The sequence below is a fragment of the Tenrec ecaudatus genome, chromosome 6 (assembly GCF_050624435.1).
Source record: "Tenrec ecaudatus isolate mTenEca1 chromosome 6, mTenEca1.hap1, whole genome shotgun sequence".
Lineage (NCBI taxonomy): Eukaryota > Metazoa > Chordata > Mammalia > Afrosoricida > Tenrecidae > Tenrec > Tenrec ecaudatus.
In genome coordinates, this window is record NC_134535.1 from 68,578,624 (window position 1) to 68,596,511 (window position 17,888).

At 36.5% G+C, this 17,888-nt stretch overlaps 1 protein-coding gene and 1 non-coding gene across 3 annotated transcripts in view; both read right to left on the minus strand.

Moving 5' to 3' along the window:
• Window positions 1-17,888, minus strand: part of MON2 (MON2 regulator of endosome-to-Golgi trafficking) — a 111,681-nt gene that overhangs the window by 7,737 nt on the left and 86,056 nt on the right. For both annotated transcript variants that reach the window (XM_075551347.1, XM_075551348.1), the window contains 2 exons: window positions 13,951-14,074; window positions 10,552-10,759 (listed from right to left, as the gene is read on the minus strand). In XM_075551347.1, the coding sequence (XP_075407462.1) occupies window positions 10,552-10,759; window positions 13,951-14,074 (332 nt within the window). The remainder of the gene's footprint in view (window positions 1-10,551; window positions 10,760-13,950; window positions 14,075-17,888) is intronic.
• On the minus strand, window positions 7,458-7,589 carry LOC142452122 (small nucleolar RNA SNORA72). Its single transcript, XR_012785169.1, has one exon. It is a non-coding gene; the product is annotated as a small nucleolar RNA SNORA72 (small nucleolar RNA).

The window sequence follows — 17,888 nt, forward strand, 5'->3', positions numbered from 1 at the left end:
ATTTTAGGGGGCTCATACAACTCTTATCACAATGCATACGTACATCCATTGTGTAAGCACTTTTGTACATTTGTTTCCCTCCTTACTAAGTTATTTTATTAACATGTACTTCATTGAGTATATCAAATTTACACTTATACTTGTGATGAATTCAAAAGAGAGGTGTGTGGGAATCTACTCATCCAAATATATTCTATGATTATACAAATAATAAAAAACCCCAACCAATCCCACTGCCACTGTATTGATTCCTGCTCATAGCTTCCTGGGCGGTGCTCCTGGGGCTGTTACTCTTCACAGGCGCAGACAGCCTCATCTCTCTCTTAGAAGGGCCAGCTGGTTTGAATCCCCGACCTTGTGGTTAGAAGTCTACTGCTTGTCCCACAATAGCACTAGACTACTTTCTTATATAGTATTTAAAACTAAAATAATTTACATAAATACTCTCAAAACTTTTCTACACCGTAAAATTCTTCTTCTTTAAAAACGAAAAGATTTGTCAAAAGTTAAATGGGAAAAGACTATTATTACATTTGTCACTCTTTTAAAAGTATCTAAAATGATTACATCTTTAAATTTTTTAATAGAATAAGCAAAAAAATACTCTAAATTCATTAATCCTCAAATAGTCCTCTTTGGAAACAACAGCACTGAGGAAACAGGTTGGAATGAAGGGTCAAAAGTAGCTTGACTCCTTTATGTTTTGCCGACATTGTAAAAACACATTACACGAGTGTTAGGGAAAAGAGGATGTTCTAAAACTGATTGTGGTAAAGATTGTACAAGTTTTAATTTGGTTGAAGTACTGGATTGTATGACAGGTAGATGAAGTGTCAAAAACCTGGTTAAAAAAAGGGGGGCGGAGCGGGGAGGGAGGGCAAAAATGAGGAGCTGATGCCAGGGGTTTACGTGGAGAGCAAATGTTTTGAGAACGATGAGGGTAAAGAATGTACAAATGTGCTTTATACAATCAATGTATGTATGAATTGTTGGTAAGAGTTGTATGAGCCCCAATAAAATGATTAAAACAACAACAACAACAACAAAAGAAATAGAGTTCTTCTACTCTATGGTTGCATCCCTCTACCTCCATTTCCAATTATGAATTTGTGTTATCATTCTACAGATAAAGCCAAACCAACCTCACTGCCATCCAGTCTGGAAAGGACATTTAAAATACGATGACAAAGTGCATGCCATATATTTCTGTATAACCCTCAGAGTATTTTATTGTTGTTAAAACAGCTCTTTGGAAAACAATTAAATGACCGTGAATAAAAAAGTATGATATAACCTTTTAGACAAACTACAAATAAAATAGCACTAAAGGCAGTAGCAAATTTAAAACAAGAAATGAAAGAAAAGGTGCTTTCTGAAACAAAAGAATATGCTATACCTAACAAATACAACTATTTCATATAGAAACACTTTATTAATATTTTATAGTAATTTCAGAGATCAATTTTGATGAATCACTTCTCAATCATGTCTATAACCAAATTATTAAAACCTGCCTTTGAATTTTTTCTGTATATTAATTTGAGTATAGGAAGTTTAATTTATGTTCTACAAATTCAAAATACAGAAGAGCTTAAATACAAATGGCTACTAAGCCTCGGCAATTTAAAAAGGAAAAAAAAGGCAAACTAATAAGTGGCTATTTTTCATTTATCAAATGAAAAACAGATAAATGGTAAATTGGTAAATCACTAAAAATGTAAGCATTTGATAAAAGGGCATTCATAAACTATTGGGAGAATACAAAACAGCATCAATCTCTGGCCAGCAATTTGGTAACGCATACCGAAAGTTTAAAAAAATGTTTCAATTTGGACATGTCAATTCCAATGACAAGAATTTATTATAATAAATGTATGAGTCTCACATCCAAGACACTTAGTATGTGTATACAGAGCATCCTTTAAATGAAGCCATACTTCCATGTTAAATCTTGATTTGAGTTTAAAATTCATGTTTACTTTTAAAATTGCCTTTCTAACAGTCATTTTTCTCTCTTGTGCTTAACTTCTGTTTGGAGCTAAGCATGTTCTGAGAAAACATTTGTTCTTTGCGTTAGGGAAGATGCAAGATGTCACAGTCTGCGCCCAGGGGTCGGTCCTCTGTGGTCAAACACATACAAGATAGGTACTATTGCTAAATCGGGAAGAGACCAGCTGAAGAACGTAGTTCTCGTAGCATCTTCCCGAAAACGCAGTAATGGTTTGTCTTTTGATCATCCGATAGTCATCTGAAAAGAAGTATGCTTGCAATTATGGACCCTAAACCAATCATGGTGATACAGACCCAACCATGGTGGAACAGCAGTGATGTGCTGAGCTGTTAACCACCGGGAAGCAGTGGGAAAATACCAGTTGCTCTGTGGGAGAAAGACATGACTTTCTATTTCCATAAAGAGCTACAGGGTCTGAAACCCACAGGGGCCATTCTAACCTGCCCTATAGGGTCACCAGGAGTCAAAACTGACACACTGGTAATGAGTTTGGTTTTGGTTTAACTAATCATACAATCCCACATATGTTGTGCTTACCAAACAGTGTAAGACTCCTGCATTTGACTTTTACAAATTATCAATAAGCCAAACAAAATAATAATGTTGCTAGCTCCTCCTTTAACAATGTATATATATATCCCCTAGATGCTTGCCTATGTGTCAGAATTGACTCAATGGTAGTGAGAAAATGAAGATGAGGCTTCTAATTCTTCAGAGAGAACAGTTTTCCTTTGTGCACCCTACTTTCTGTATTTAACCTGTTATGCCTTCATTAAATTTTTTTTTGCTTTTATTCGAAGAGAGGGCATGGTTTATTGACATTTCTTGGTGTCAAAAGTGGAATATGGAAGATGTGCAGCCTTCCATGGCCCTGGGGGACAAGTGACAAAGCAGGCCCACTGCTCATGGACTACACTCTTTTTGTGTTAAGTCCTTTCAGGTTTGTTGTTGGCTTCACTCTTTTTTATTTTCACTTTGTTTCTCTCCACATTTGTGTGTGTGTGTGTGTGTGTATTCGATGCCATCTACTGGATAGTGAACAAATCACTCCCAGTTTTCCCTTTTCATTCTCCTTAGAGCAGTGGTTCTCAACCTTCCTCATGCCCTGGCACTTCCATGGAGTTTCTCATGTGGTGGGGACCCCCAACCATAACATTATTGTCCTTGCTACTTCATCACTGTCATTTTGCTACTGTTATGAATCATAATATAAATAATTGATATGCAGGATGTATTTCTTTTGTTACAATTGTTACAAATTGAGCATAATTAAAGCATAGTGAATACTAACAAAAACAACATGTAATTATATATTGTGAAATATTTATTTCTCATTACAAATAAATGAAATTTTGTCTTGAAGCACCATGTAGCATGGGTAACAGTCTTCACACCAGGTACTCATATGTGGGCATATCTGCATGTGGGATAATCCGCCTGGAGATGGAAAGAGGAGCGCTGTTGTGGTTCCTAAGAGCATTGGAAATATGTGTTTTCTGCTGGTCTTGGGTGACTCCTGTGAAAGGGTTGTTCGACCCCCAAAGGGGTTGCAACCCACAAGTTAAGAGCCATTGCCTTAGAGTGGTTCATCAGAGTTCTCCCACTTGGGGCTCGTTGCTCATTATTCTCTCTTGTGTATACATTAAAGTTTTATGCACATCAAGGATGTTTTGATGTACATAAAGACTTATGTCTGTTGATGTGATATACCTCTCAGTTTTCTATATTTACAGTTTACTTAGTAAGATGGAGTGAGTACCAATGGACCACTGATAGGTACTTACTAAGGGGAATTTAACATTGTACTTAAACAAATTGAGTTCTCTGCACAATAAACTGGAATTCACAAACCTCTGAATTAAACCACATCACCTTTTTTATTGTGTTTAGGTTTTTATAAAATTCCCTAACATGTTAAATCAGTAATGTCACCTTTAAGTATTTTCCAATGAGAGAAACTAAGTCTCTAGCTGACAAAATTAATTAGTTTGAGAATGAATGTAAAAAGATTTTATATAGTTCTTAGGAAGGAATCCCACTATTTCAATAGGTACATTGCTTACTTGACTTGGGGAGCACAAACTTTCATCCTATTCTTATTCTTGATAAATACGCATAGATTCCCTCGGCTGAGAGGCTGCTTTAGGTTACCATGATCAGATTCTCTCTCTCTCTCTCTCTCACACACACACATACAGCTGACTATACTTCAGAAAAATTAAATTTCTATTGATTCTTCCCCCCCCCCCCTTCCATTCTAGGACGATAAATTCCTATTTATGCTGTCGTGTCTACTGACGCAAAGAAACTAAGCTGCTTATATTGTGTGGTACCGTATAAACCTGGTTTTGAAGCTGCCCTCAGGCTAGTACATTATGTGGTTCTTCTGTTGCATTTTGTTCTGAGAGTTTGCCTCTAATCTTGAGCTCTGTATCTGTTTCTGCCTCAGATCAAATTAGAGGCCAAGTTGGTGCCTTTAATGGTGTTACTTAAAATCTGTTATTTTCTCTTTCAAGAGAAATGTTTTTAGGGCTCAAGTAGAAAGAATATGTTTTGGAAATAATGATGGCAACATATGTACAAATATCCTTGATACAATTGATGTATGGATTGTTATGAGTCCCCAATAAAATTATTTATTAAGATAATTAAAAGAAATAAAGAAAAATGACTTCTGGAATCTGAGCTTTAGGTAACTACTCTAAGAAACTTTGATATAAATTAGTCTACTTGAAAAGTGTACTGTTTTTCTTGATTGATATAATCAGTATTTAAAGAGAGATAAATTATTCTCTGTTGAGTCTCTAAAGGATCCTATAAACCAGGCAGACAATAGGATTATGCAAATATGAAAAATTCCAACTTCCAGGTAGTTTATATTATTGTATTTCTTCAAGAAACTTACTGATTATTTTAATGATAAATAAAATCTTTACAAAGGTGTTTCTACAAGCTCGTGGAAACATGAAATTGAAAGATAATGGACTTTTCCTATGGAAAACTGATAAAGTGAACCTGTTCTGAAAGAGAATTTTAAATTCTTAAATTACACCAATCTTTTTTTTTTTTAATTTATTTACATTTTATTAGGGGCTCATACAACTCTTATCACAATCCATACATATACATATACATACATCAATTGTATAAAGCACATCCGTACATTTTTTGCCCTAATCATTTTCTTTCTTTCTTTTTTTTTAAATCTTTTTATTGGGGCTCATAAGGCTCTTATCACAATCTGTGCATACATCAAATGAGCAAAGCACCCTTATACATTCGTTGCACTCGTCACTCTCATGATTCACCTTCCACTTGGGTTCCTGGAATCAGCTCGGTTTCCCTTTTTTGTTCCCCCATCCCCCTCCCTCCCCGATCCCACCCCTGGTCCCTTGATAGTTTATAAATAATTATTATATCTTATCTTACACTCCCCGGCGTCTCCCCTCACCCGCCTCCCCCAAATTACACCAATCTTAAATGAAAACATTTATATACAATTTAAGCTGGATAATGTGTTTTATTAAAACAAAGAAAATTTCATTAATTTTAAAATGCCTTGCCAAGATCTTCTAACTTTAAGATGTAATTGTTATTAGGTGCTTTTGAACTGGTTTTGACTTGCAGCAGTGTAAAGCAGTGCCTGTTCTGTACCATCCTCACAATCACCGAAGGTCACATTTTTGCTGACTTTCTACCAAGAATGCTGTCTTTCTCTAAGGATTATTCCTTCCTGACAACATGTCTAAAGTAAGTGAGTTGTAGTCTTTCCATTCTTGTTTGTATGAAATATTCTGGCTGCAGTTCTTTGAGACAAAGTTCCTAGTTCTGACAATCCATAGTATATTCAAAGTTCTCCACCAACATCATAATTCATTAGGATTAGAGCAATTTAGGGAAATGACCTTGCAGATAAGGCAGCTAAACAAGACATTTCACAAAGTACTATGGCCCTTATAAGTAAGGAACAAGATAACCTGAGTGTTTACTGATAATTCTAGTTTTCATACATTAACTTTAGATTTTTTATAACATTGGCAACTTAAAAAGAAAAAAATAGAACATAGGAAAAGGCTACACAAGAAAATAAAAACTAAAGGAAAAGTTTAATTATCTCCTGTCTTTCAAAATACCTATGTCAATTTAAATGTATGTACCTAAATTGAGATGATTAATTCTTGTTTCTGACTAAGAACCCAAACCAAGGAAAGCAAGGCAGGATAAGGCCTCTTTAGCTGCAGTGCAGGGCACGATCATAACAGCAATATGAATGCATTCTCTGTACTGTAGAAAATTTCTAGTAAGTAAAATATAGAAAGCACAATAAGATAAAACTAAAATGTAAAATTAAATTTAAATATAGGGTCTATATAAACCAATCTAATGTTTTATAAAAGTTTAGGATAACTTTCATGCTACTTAGTCATCTTTAGGAGCCCTGGTGGAGTAGAGTTTCATGTTGGTCTGCTAACCACAAGGTGAGCAGTTCAGGCCCACAAGTTGCTCTGCAGGAAAAAAATTACACTTTTAAGTTCTGTATGTATTGATCTTAAATGCAAAACATTCCTAAGCAAAATGTATAGCTAAAAATTTGATGGTTTAATTTATTAAAATTTTCAGAAAAAACTTCGATGCTACATAATACTGAATTCATTTTCTTGCTGTTGGGATAACAATATTTTCTTGGACTACTGAGTTAAGAAGTTCATTTTCATGTCTCATCTTGTGGTAGTTACATAATCTGGTGTTAACTTGTGAAGGGGTGGAGTCTAGCCTCTCAATCCGGTCACAGCTTGATGACCTCATTTGGAGGCAATATGGAGATAAATAGCTTGGTGGAGGCGGGGCACAGACACTTTCCTGGGGAGACATTCCACATGGAGCTACGCTGACAGCAATCTGAGCCCTGGAGCTTGAGGAGGCACGCCAGCACTGAGATGCTTCCACCACCACTTGAGCTACAAGACTTTCCACCCACTGGCCTGTGATCTTCCTGCATTCAGCATTACTGATTGGCTGCATGAGTCTAAAGAGTAATTTATGGACTAGTGCTGGACATATGGGCTAATATTGGACTTATGGACTTGATCTGGACTGGACTGGGATTTTTCTCAATATACAATTGCTCTTGTATAAAACGCTCTTTCTTATATACATATGAATCTCCCTGGATTTGTTTCTAGACTAATACACATCTGATTTTAAAAAAATCATTTTATTGGGTGCTCATATAACTCATCACAATCCATACATCCATCCATTACACACATCTGATATAATTCCTGATATAAATTAAACAATTTTGAGAAAAGCTTTTTTTTTTCCTTCAGGTCTATGATTAAACAACTCAAATACCATTTCTTGGTCACCTAGATTAAACTTCTGACCACTTTGACACTTTGTAGAATGTCCTAAGAAACTTTCAGTTCTTTTTTTTTTCTTTTTAACTTATCACCAGCATTTATGAAACCAGGCTCAGCGAAAGAAATCAGCCAGGGGACACATGCAGGGTCTTAATACAGCGAATGTTTAGCCTGCCCTGGCTACCACAAAACCAGGACAGCGAGAATATTCGCAGTGAAAATTTCAGTTCTATAAGAAAAATGCTAAAAGAAGCTTATTTATTGTGTTGTGAACTATATGAATCACATTATCTAATCAAGAAATCTGTCTAAAGTGTTTGGGCTAAAATGTATAAGTCCGCGATATTTGCCTCATAGTAAGCACATGTATGTCATAATGTTATCATTTTAACTGGCTCACATGGTTGACCCCGAGCATTTGTATTGCTATTCAGATGTGTAGGCACTTCACAGTCTGGGCGCATGCATCACAGGTACCAGCCATATGCTACTAAAGGAGCCGGGTGGCACTACGGCTATCAGCTGGGTTGATAACCACAAGGCAGGCAGTTGAAGCCCACTAATTGGGCTTTAGGGAAAAAGGATGCTATTTGCTCCCATAAAGATTTATAGTTTTGAAAACTGTAGATAAGATCACTATGAATAGGAATTGATATGATGCCAGTGGGTGGGTGTTTTGCTATTATGTCTTAAAATTATTGAAATATATGAACCTCTTTGAAAACAAAGTTATTATGTTTAGAGATAGTCATATCAGTGCCTTTTCATTTTTGAGTTGAGTTTATTTGACTTTGCATTACTTTTGTAATTAATTACTATTAAGTCTTTCACCTTTTTTTGTTTGTTTTTTTTTAAACATTTTATTAGGGGCTCATACAACTCTTATCACAATCCATACATATACATACATCAATTGTATAAAGCACATCTGTACATTCAAGTCTTTCACTTTTAAAAAGAACTATTATTCTAAATTTATCATAATCACCTTACGTTTGCCAGGTGCAGATAAATTTTACTTTGCTAATGACATGAAAATGTTTAATCAAAATATTTCTAGCAAAAATGCACTATATTAATTATGAAGAGTTTTATATATCAAACATGGATACAGCTGGCCTTCAAATCAAGACTTCTAGGACCCTTATTAAGAAGCTGATAAGGTTTTCAGACTGCTACTGGCCCTGAATGCACGGAACCAAAATTAACGCTGTTAGACTGAGTAAACTGGAAAAATTCCTGTAGGGTTTCCAAGGTTTTGTTGAACATTAGAACACTGCTGATATTCAACGTTCACTTGTGTAGCTCTAACAAATTATTTCCTTCTTTATTTCTCATTAGTCCAAATCTAAATTAAAATGGTATAATCATTTTCCCTTTGTTTTTGTACCTTAAATAGGAGTAGAAAATGACATAAGACATGTCCATATTTTAACTACATAAATTTCAAATGTTCTAAAATGATTTCACTCATGGACTTTAGAAGTTAAACACTGAAATGACTATGATGAGAGACGAAGCTCTTCAAAGCCAAATGGATCTCCTTCCTTCTGCCAACAACCTCTCACCTCGCATTCCTTCTGAAGACTACTTTTCACACATTAGAGAAGGCCGTGGCTTCTCCTTGAGTTGACTGCCTACCAAGGGACTCAAACTAAAATGCAGGCACACCAATGTCCAGAAGTGAACAACTGGGACAGAAGTAGACATCTGGTCAAGAATGTGTATCAACTCAACAGTGCAAGCTGCTGACCCACTTGGGTTTTGCTTCTGTTGATTGTTCTTGCTACCGCTGTGATTGGACGATTGAGAACTGACAACACTGCTCCTTGCTGTACCGTTGTGTACTTTCTCTGGGAAAGTAGCCTTGTTGGCATAATGTGTTACAAGTTAAACATGAGAGGGTTCACCAGAAGTAAGTAGTCTGAACTCACCAGCTAGCCGCACCATGGGAGAAAGCGTGGCTACTGGTCGAGGAGAAGCACTACTGTGGACCAGTGATTGTATTATTGTTTCTAACTTGTGGCAATCTATTAATATCCCCCTATAATTGTGAGTTTTGTTTGTGAGTTGTGTGGCCACTGCAATGAATTTCGAACCCAGAACAGAAGTAGAGTGCCCTGGGAGGTCTGATCGGTGTAAGAACTGATGATGGAGGATGAAGGGTGGAGGCAAGTCTAACGTCTGCCTCATGGCAATAGGGAAGCCAGAGGAGATCAGACCTGGTGTCTGTGCCATTTTTGCACCTAGTTGAACCATATAAATATTGTGTGGTGCTTGTAATTTCTTGGGAGTATAGCTTTACTTTTATGAACTTTAATTTCTAGTTTATACTGTTATTATGCCTTCATTGAAACTTCTCACTTTTTTGTGTTTGCTTCGGTAGCACATATACTAAAAAACTCATTGCTTTTAACAGAATATAGTTTTACTTTCTGACAATAAAAATATGTACAAACGTTTGGGGCTAGTGATTTACCACTTTCAAAACTACCCATAAAATATGAACTTCTTTGCTGACTTTGATTTCTTGACATGTAATATTTTTAAAACTTTTACTTCTTTTGCTTTGCCCTACACCCTAATTTACACATTAAACACAAAAAAGATTTGCAGCCCTATCATAATTTATGATTATGTACTTAAAATTTTTGATTATCCTTGGCTTAGTAGAAAGGCCTAGACCTAGAGCCTTTCCTTTGGCTTTGGTTGGAGAGATGTGAGAAAGTCCAAGGGCTTAATAGAAGAGATTCCTGTAAAACAAACTAAATTACTTAGAGTAAAACTTATCTATTATTTTCACTGCAGAGAGATAATATTGTAAGCTTAGGCAAATCTGTACATCCTTACCCCAAACTATATGGGAAAGAAGTTTTGGAATTCAATTCTTTAAAAATTCAAAATGGTAATATATATATATATATATATATATATGTGTGTGTGTGTGTGTGTGTGTGTGTGTGTATCCTTGAGAGGATACATCCTTGAGAGGTCTGAAAAGAAACATAATAAAACATAGCAACATGTATTAAGATTTACACTACATGGGATAAATAAAATGATAAATAGCTTCAAGTCAATTCAGATCACTCACGAGAATCCTTAATTTTCAGAGCTTTTTTGTTATTCATAGTTATTATCAGTGTACTTTCTTCTTCAATAAAATAAAATGCCTACCTTGGAAGAGGGCATTTGCCACTTAACCGCTCATCCTCAATATAGCGACGCAGTACATCTTGGGACCTCTTTAAGAGCACTGAGAGTGCCATTCGGGATATGTAGCCTTCTTGAGGGGTGGTCACTTTATTACTGAAGGAAAACTGGAGCAATGTTTCAAAACATATTTTGGAAAATTCCTCTCTCAAACGAATATCAATCTCTGCTTCTGTGAAATTAATATTTTTGATGGTTAACACGAGGTTAAATCAATCTGCTGCAAACAACAAACAAGTCTCTCTGCACACTAGGAATAAAAGGAAAATTTTCAACCCGATGAAGGGGATCTACAAGAAGCCTACGGTTAGGCACATATATATGGTGAAGAAAAGAACTACCCTCCACCCCCCTTTGCCAAGAGAAAAAACAAAGCAAGATTGTCCACTCTCATCACTTTTATTCAACATCTGACTGGTAGTTCTAGTGATTCAATATGGAGAGAGTAAGAAATCGAAGACATTCAGAGTATGAAAATGAGTAAAAATAACTTTATTTATAGAAAAGTAATTCTTGCCTTTCTGAATTTGCTTTAATTAAAAACTATACAGCAGAGAACAGTATGACTCCAAAGTGTTTTTTGCACGAGTGTGCTGAAGCCTGCCTATATGCTATTGCAGGTGCCCGCCGTGGACCTCTCTTCCCAGCTGCACATTCAGTGACATACCATAGATAACTTACAATCGTGGTGGGAGTATTTATACCATACAAAGTGGCAATTGCTACAGATCACGTTTTTTTTTCGACCTTGGGAGCTGCTTCAACATTGACCAGTACACTACTGCTATGGAACTGGAATCTCTAGTATCGCCAGTCAGGAAGAAAGAGGTCTCCTAAGCATTACTTTGAGACCAGTAAGAAAAGAAGCTTTGCAAGAGGTACTTGAACATGAATATTGCCTACTAAAGAGCATTCATTCACTTAACCTAAGAAGTTAATCTAGAACAAGTAGGTTTCCAACTTTTTGATTAAGTGACGATAGAAAATATAATTTGGAAAAGTTAACTCAGTATTAAATACAAGTAAGAGAGAGACTGCTAGGTGCTTCATATTTTCTAAAAGCATGTAGAACTCATTAAAGAAAATGCTTAACAAAATTGGGCCTAAATAGCCTATATATCCTCCCTCCCAACCCCACCCCCCTTCCCCGGCTTTATTGTCTTCAGTATCCTACGTAAACCCAAGATAGTACCATATGTGAGCTAGGTTTTTTTTTAAGTTGGCTGGGCAAGGATTCTCAGGTGTTTGGCATGTGACGTAGCATAATGTAATCAATCAATTCCATGATAGGATCTGGTGTAAGCAGATAACAAGTTGTAAGATGATTAGAGTGAGGTGCAACCCACTTATTAATGTCAAAGCCCTGATGCAACTCAAAGGAGGTTTCCTCAGGGGTGTGTTCCAATTCCTATATAAGTAGGCTCGCTGGAGAACTTGTTAGCATCTTGCTGTTCTAGATCTTGCATCTGGCTCATCAACCTCTGGTTCTCTGGACTTGAGCCAACAGTCCACCATGTTGCCTGTCCATGCTGGGAGCCTTTAGTAGTCGGCCATCTGACCTGTCAACCTGTCAATTTTGGATTCATTGGATTGTGCAATTAAAAGCCTGACTTGCTGACCTTGGATTCATCTGCTTCTGCATCCACCAGCCTGTGGTCTTTCTGTTTCCTGGTGTGTCAGCCCCCGCAGAGTCAGGAGAAACATCCTCTCCTCTCCTCTCCCCTCCCCTCCCCTCCCCTCCCCTCCTCTCCCCTCTTCTCTCTCTCTCTCTCTCTCTCTCTCTCTCTCTCTCTCTCTCTCTCTCTCTCTCACACACACACACACACACACACACACACACACACACACACACGGAGAGTTTTGCTTCTCTGAAGAAGTAACCCCAACCCACCTTATCAACTTCTACCTACTCACTTCCTTTGTTTACTCTCTTTCCATTGCACCGAAGTGTCTTACATTTTGAATGGTTTTCTCAAATGCTTGGGAGCTTTGGCTGTTAGATAATACTTAAAAACCAAAGTTTGTGTTTTATGGTAAATTCTTTGTGAATGTCCCTGTGCCTTCCTTGTCTTGGTGCACTCAATACTATAAATTTTAAGACACAACAGAAAACTATATTTAAAAGTACATATGGTAATGCAATAGACCTTTTTTATATTGGCTTAAAACATTAATACACATGTAAGGATATTGTGTTTATTATGTACTTTGTGAGAATCTATCTATATGTTTTAAAATGTAGGTTGCTTAGATGAATATAAATGGACTTACAAAACTTTGCCCCCTGAGATTCTCATGCTTGTTCAATCTACACTTTACATGTCACTGGTCAGTTTTAAAATTATTTGGGCTAACAAATAGAACTAGCTTATGAAGTAAATAGTATGAGAGACATCTAGTGGTTGAACTGTGTACACAAATATTCTTTAATGAAGCATAAAAGTATTCTTAGCACAGCTCAGAAGCTAAAGTTAGTAATGATTCTGGCAAATCCTGGAGACTAAGGATATACGTAGTATACATTTTTTAAAATGTAATCACCTCACAGAAGATCACATTATGATACCTTAGCAATATTTAAGATTTAGCACAATTTAGAAAATGAGATATAGTAGCAAAAAATAACATAGATCACCTCCCATAAGTTTATATGATATAATGTACTTCTTTCCAAATATGAATTTTGGCCCCCAGTCCTAAGACTCTGGGCATCTTCTTCAACTTTGGTAACTCATTACCTATCCATTTATATAAATGCATAACCTCATGGGGTCACGATATCTGTCGATTCTGACTCGATAGAAGTGGGTTTGGCTCATTTGCTAGCAATGGAATGAGGCAGAACATGTCTAGTATAAAACCATGTACATAAAAGACATTCAGTAAATATTAATTCTCTTATAAAACATTAAGGCATCTTATTTATAAAGGACTAACTCTACAGTATAGAGCCATGAGGTAGGTATCTATATCTTACAGATGACAAAACTGAGACTCATAAGATAAATATTTACTAGGTGGTTAGACACACACTTTTTTTCCCCCTGAATACCATATTACCCTCCCAATTAATGACTTCAGATTTTAGTAAATTGTATCAGCTGACAATGATCTAAATTGTTTCTATAAGCACTTATTTTGTAATTTAATTCACCAGGACTTGCAAATATGTCTATAGCCACAGAATTTTAACTATATTTCTCTTTCATAAACTCTGGCTTATATTTCATTTTGAAAAACTGTCATGCCGTTCTCCAGTTCACATTTCCCACAGTCCTAATAGAAGCAAACATTTCTAAAGTCAGCTTTTTCAAAGTTACTTCAATATATATTGACACTAAACAACAACAGCAAAAAACATACCTGTAAATGAAGATGATTGAGAATGTATTGAGCCCTTATTAAGCATAGTCATTATCTGACCAACAAATTCCTTGGGAATAAAATTGGCATAAGGTAGTATCTCAGTGCTGATAAGTTGAACTACCTAAAACAAAAGCAGAAAATACAATTGTTTCCCCCAAATACTATGATCAAATTATAATTTCTAGAGTAAAATTTTAATTTTATTTTAAATGAAAAATTTAAAGCGCTCTCATGTTCACAAACGTTAGGTTAATAATATATATAAGGATTACCAGTCTTTTTCAACTCATCTCTTTTAGCAACTTTACTAAAAATAGTACTATGTTGGTTTATCATCCAACCATTGACAAATGAAGTAATTCCAAATGATAAATGTAAATAGTGCCCTGAAGAAAAATCATCAGTATATGACATTACCCAGGTTATATGAAAACATCCAAAATAAGATTAAGGTAGAAACCACATTTTCATAACCACAAAGTCTCAACTATCAATGAAAGCTGTTGTTGTTAGTTGCCATCGAGTCGGCTCCAACTGTTAGCAAGCGTTAGGGTTCTGTGCACAACAGATGAAAACACTGAACTGTCCTGCGCCATCGTCACAATTGTTCCTGTGCCTGAGCCCACTGACGCAGCCCCGGCGTCAATCCGTCTCGTTGAGGGCCTTCCTCTTTTATGCCATCCCTCCACTTTACCAAGCACGATATCCTTCTGCACAAACTGATCTCTCCTCACAATATGTTCAAAGTACCCTATTTACTCGAGTACAAGCTGGCCCGAATATCAGCCGAGGCACCTAACTTTACCACAAAAACTGCATTAACAATGTGCTGGGAAACTTGGTTTCTCTACAACTGTATATGATACGTAAGATGAGGTCTTGCGATCATTGTCTCTAAAATGCACTCTGGCCTTACTTCTTTCAATACAGATCTGCCTGTCCTTCTAGCAGTCCATGGTTCTTTCAATATTCTTCTCCAGCATTACAGTTCAAATGCATCTAGTCTTCACTGTTTCCATATTCAATGTCCAGCTCTCACATACATATGATGCAATGGAGAATACCATGGCTTGTGTCAGGTGCTTTTCAATACTCTAAGGAGGTCTTATGCAATAGATTTACTCAATCCAATGTATTGTTTGACCTCTTGGCTGCTGCTTCCACGAGCATTGATTGTGGATCCAAGTAAGACAATTTTTTCTCCATTAATCATGCTGTTCCCGATTGGTCCAGTTGTCCAGATTTTGGTCTTCCTTCCATCCATAATGAAGGCTACAATCCTTATCCTCATCAGCAAGTGTTTCAAGTCCTTCTCCCTTTGAAGATGCAAGGTTGTGTCATCTACAAGCACAAGCTGTTAAAAGCCTTCCTCCAATCCTGTGCCGCACTCTTCTTTGTATCATCCGGTTCTCTGATAATGTGCTCAGCAGACAAACATTGATACTACCCAACCACACATCTTTCCTGATTTAAAATCATTCAGTATTCACATACAGTTCACACAACTGTCTCTAAGTATAATTTCCTCATGAGCACAATGAAGTGTTCTGGAATTCCCAAGGTTTTCCAGGTTTTTTTATGGTCCACCAGTTGATTGCCTTTCATAGTCAATGAAACTCAAGTAAACCATGTTCCCGGCGTTCTCTGCTTTGCGCCAAGATCCAACTGACATTAACAATGATATCCCTCACTCCAAGTCCTCTTTGGAATCTGGCCTGAACTTCTGACAGTTTCCTGTCAATGTACTACTGCATCAGAGAAAGCAAAGCTCTGTTTATTTTTGTCAAATAGATTATTTCTAATGTGTAGTACCTTATTTTAGCTAAGGGAAACATCAGTCAAAAGATTAAACATGTATGGCACTGGGCAAATCTGCCACACAACAACTCTTTCAAGTTGTGTTAGCCTGGGAAGACTAGAGAAACAAATTCATAGACACTCATATGTGTATAAGAAAGAGTTTTATATCCAAGAGCAATTGAATATTGAGTAAACATCCCAGCCCAGTCCAGATAAAGTCTGTAAGTCCGATAATAGTTCAAATGTCTCATACCAATCTATAAATTCCTCTTCAGACTCATGAAACACATGCAATGATGCCGAATACAGGAAGATCACATGCCAGTGAGTAGAAAGTCTTGTGGATCCAGTGGCAGTAAAAGCATCTCAGCGCTGGCAGGGGTCTCCATGCGGCTCCTTTATCACTTAGCATAGCATCATGTGTCTTGTCAGCAAGCATGTCTCACGGGGAATGAGTAGATGTCCTGCCTCCAACAAGCTATTTATCTCCTTAGCGCCTCCAAATACGGTCATTAAGCTGCAACCTGATCGACAGGCTAAACTCCATCCCTTAACTCTTAAGTCTCAAACTGACAACAGATTCTTTAACTACCACACAAGTATTGAAAAACAGGGAGGCTATTTTGAGAACTAAGTTGTGCCTGCCTGATTCAAGTCATCGTATTTGTAATCACCTCATATCTATGTGAAAATGAGACACTGAAAAAGAAAGGCAGAAGAAATGTTTAAGCAAACCAATGAAATGTTTAAGCAAATCAATATCATGCTGGAAGGCACTCATTTGTTTCTGCCAAAAAATTTGGAAGACAGAAACTTGGCCAACTGGCTATAAGAGATCCCTATTTGTGCCCATTTCAAGAAAGGAAAGCTAACCAAAAGTAGAAATTAAGAAACAATATCATTAATAGCACATGCAAGTTAAATTCTGAAGATAATTAAAAAACAGTTGTAGCAGTACATCAACAGGGAACTGCCATAAACTCAAGCTGGATTCAGAAGATGTGACGAAGTGATATCATTGCTGATATCATCTTAAGGATTTTGGCAAAGAGCGGTAAATATCAGAAAGATATTTTTTACTAGTGTTTTATTGGCTATGCAGACACACTTGATTGTGTGGATCATAACAAATTATGGATAACATTTCAATGAGTGGGAATTCTAGACCACTTAATTGTGCTCAGGTGGAACCTACATAGAGACTGGAGCAAGAAGCTATGGTATGGCTTTCAATCAGGAAAAGATGGCATCAAGCTTGTCTTCTTTTACCATGTTCAGTTGTATGCTAAGCAAATGATCCAAGAAGCGGGACTACAAGAAGAACAAGGCATCAGGACTAGAGGAAGCCTTATTAACAATCCGTGATCTGCAGCTAAAAGCAGTGAGGACTTAAAGCACTTAATGATGAAGCAAAAACTATAGCTTTCAATATGGATTACATGTCAACATCAGGAAAATAAAAATCCTCACAAATGAACCAATAAGAAACATCATGATAAAGAGAAAAGACTGAAACTGTCAGGGATTTTATTTTATTTGGATTCACAATTAATGCTCATGGAAGCAGCAGTCCAGAAATCAAATATTATCGCACTAAGCAAATCTATTGCAAAAGACTCCTTTAAAGTGTTATCAAAGAGTAAAGTTGTCACTCTGCGTACTAGGGCACGACTGACTGAAATCATGGTGTTTTTAATGTCCCCAATATGCATGCAAAAGTTGGTTATATGACTAAGGAAGGATAATTGATGATATTTGAATTATGGTGTTGCCAAAGATATAATATAGTGAGTAAATCAGAGATGAGATTAAGAACAAACAAATGCAATTAATTATTAAAGTTATAGATTACAAAAATGATGATCTAATGATATGTAATCCACCCACCTAATTTACAAAATAAAAACAAATGTCTTAGAAGAGTACAGCCAGAATGTTCCTTAGACTTCATCTTACATACTTTGAATATGTTATCAAGAGAGACTAATCTCCATTGAAATGACCAGGTGCTTGATAAGGTCGAGCCTCAGGGTAAAAGAGGAAGATCTTCAATACAACAGACTGACACAGCAGTTGCCAACATGGCTCAAATATGGCAATGATTTGAGCATGGTGTAGGACTAGGTACTGTTTTG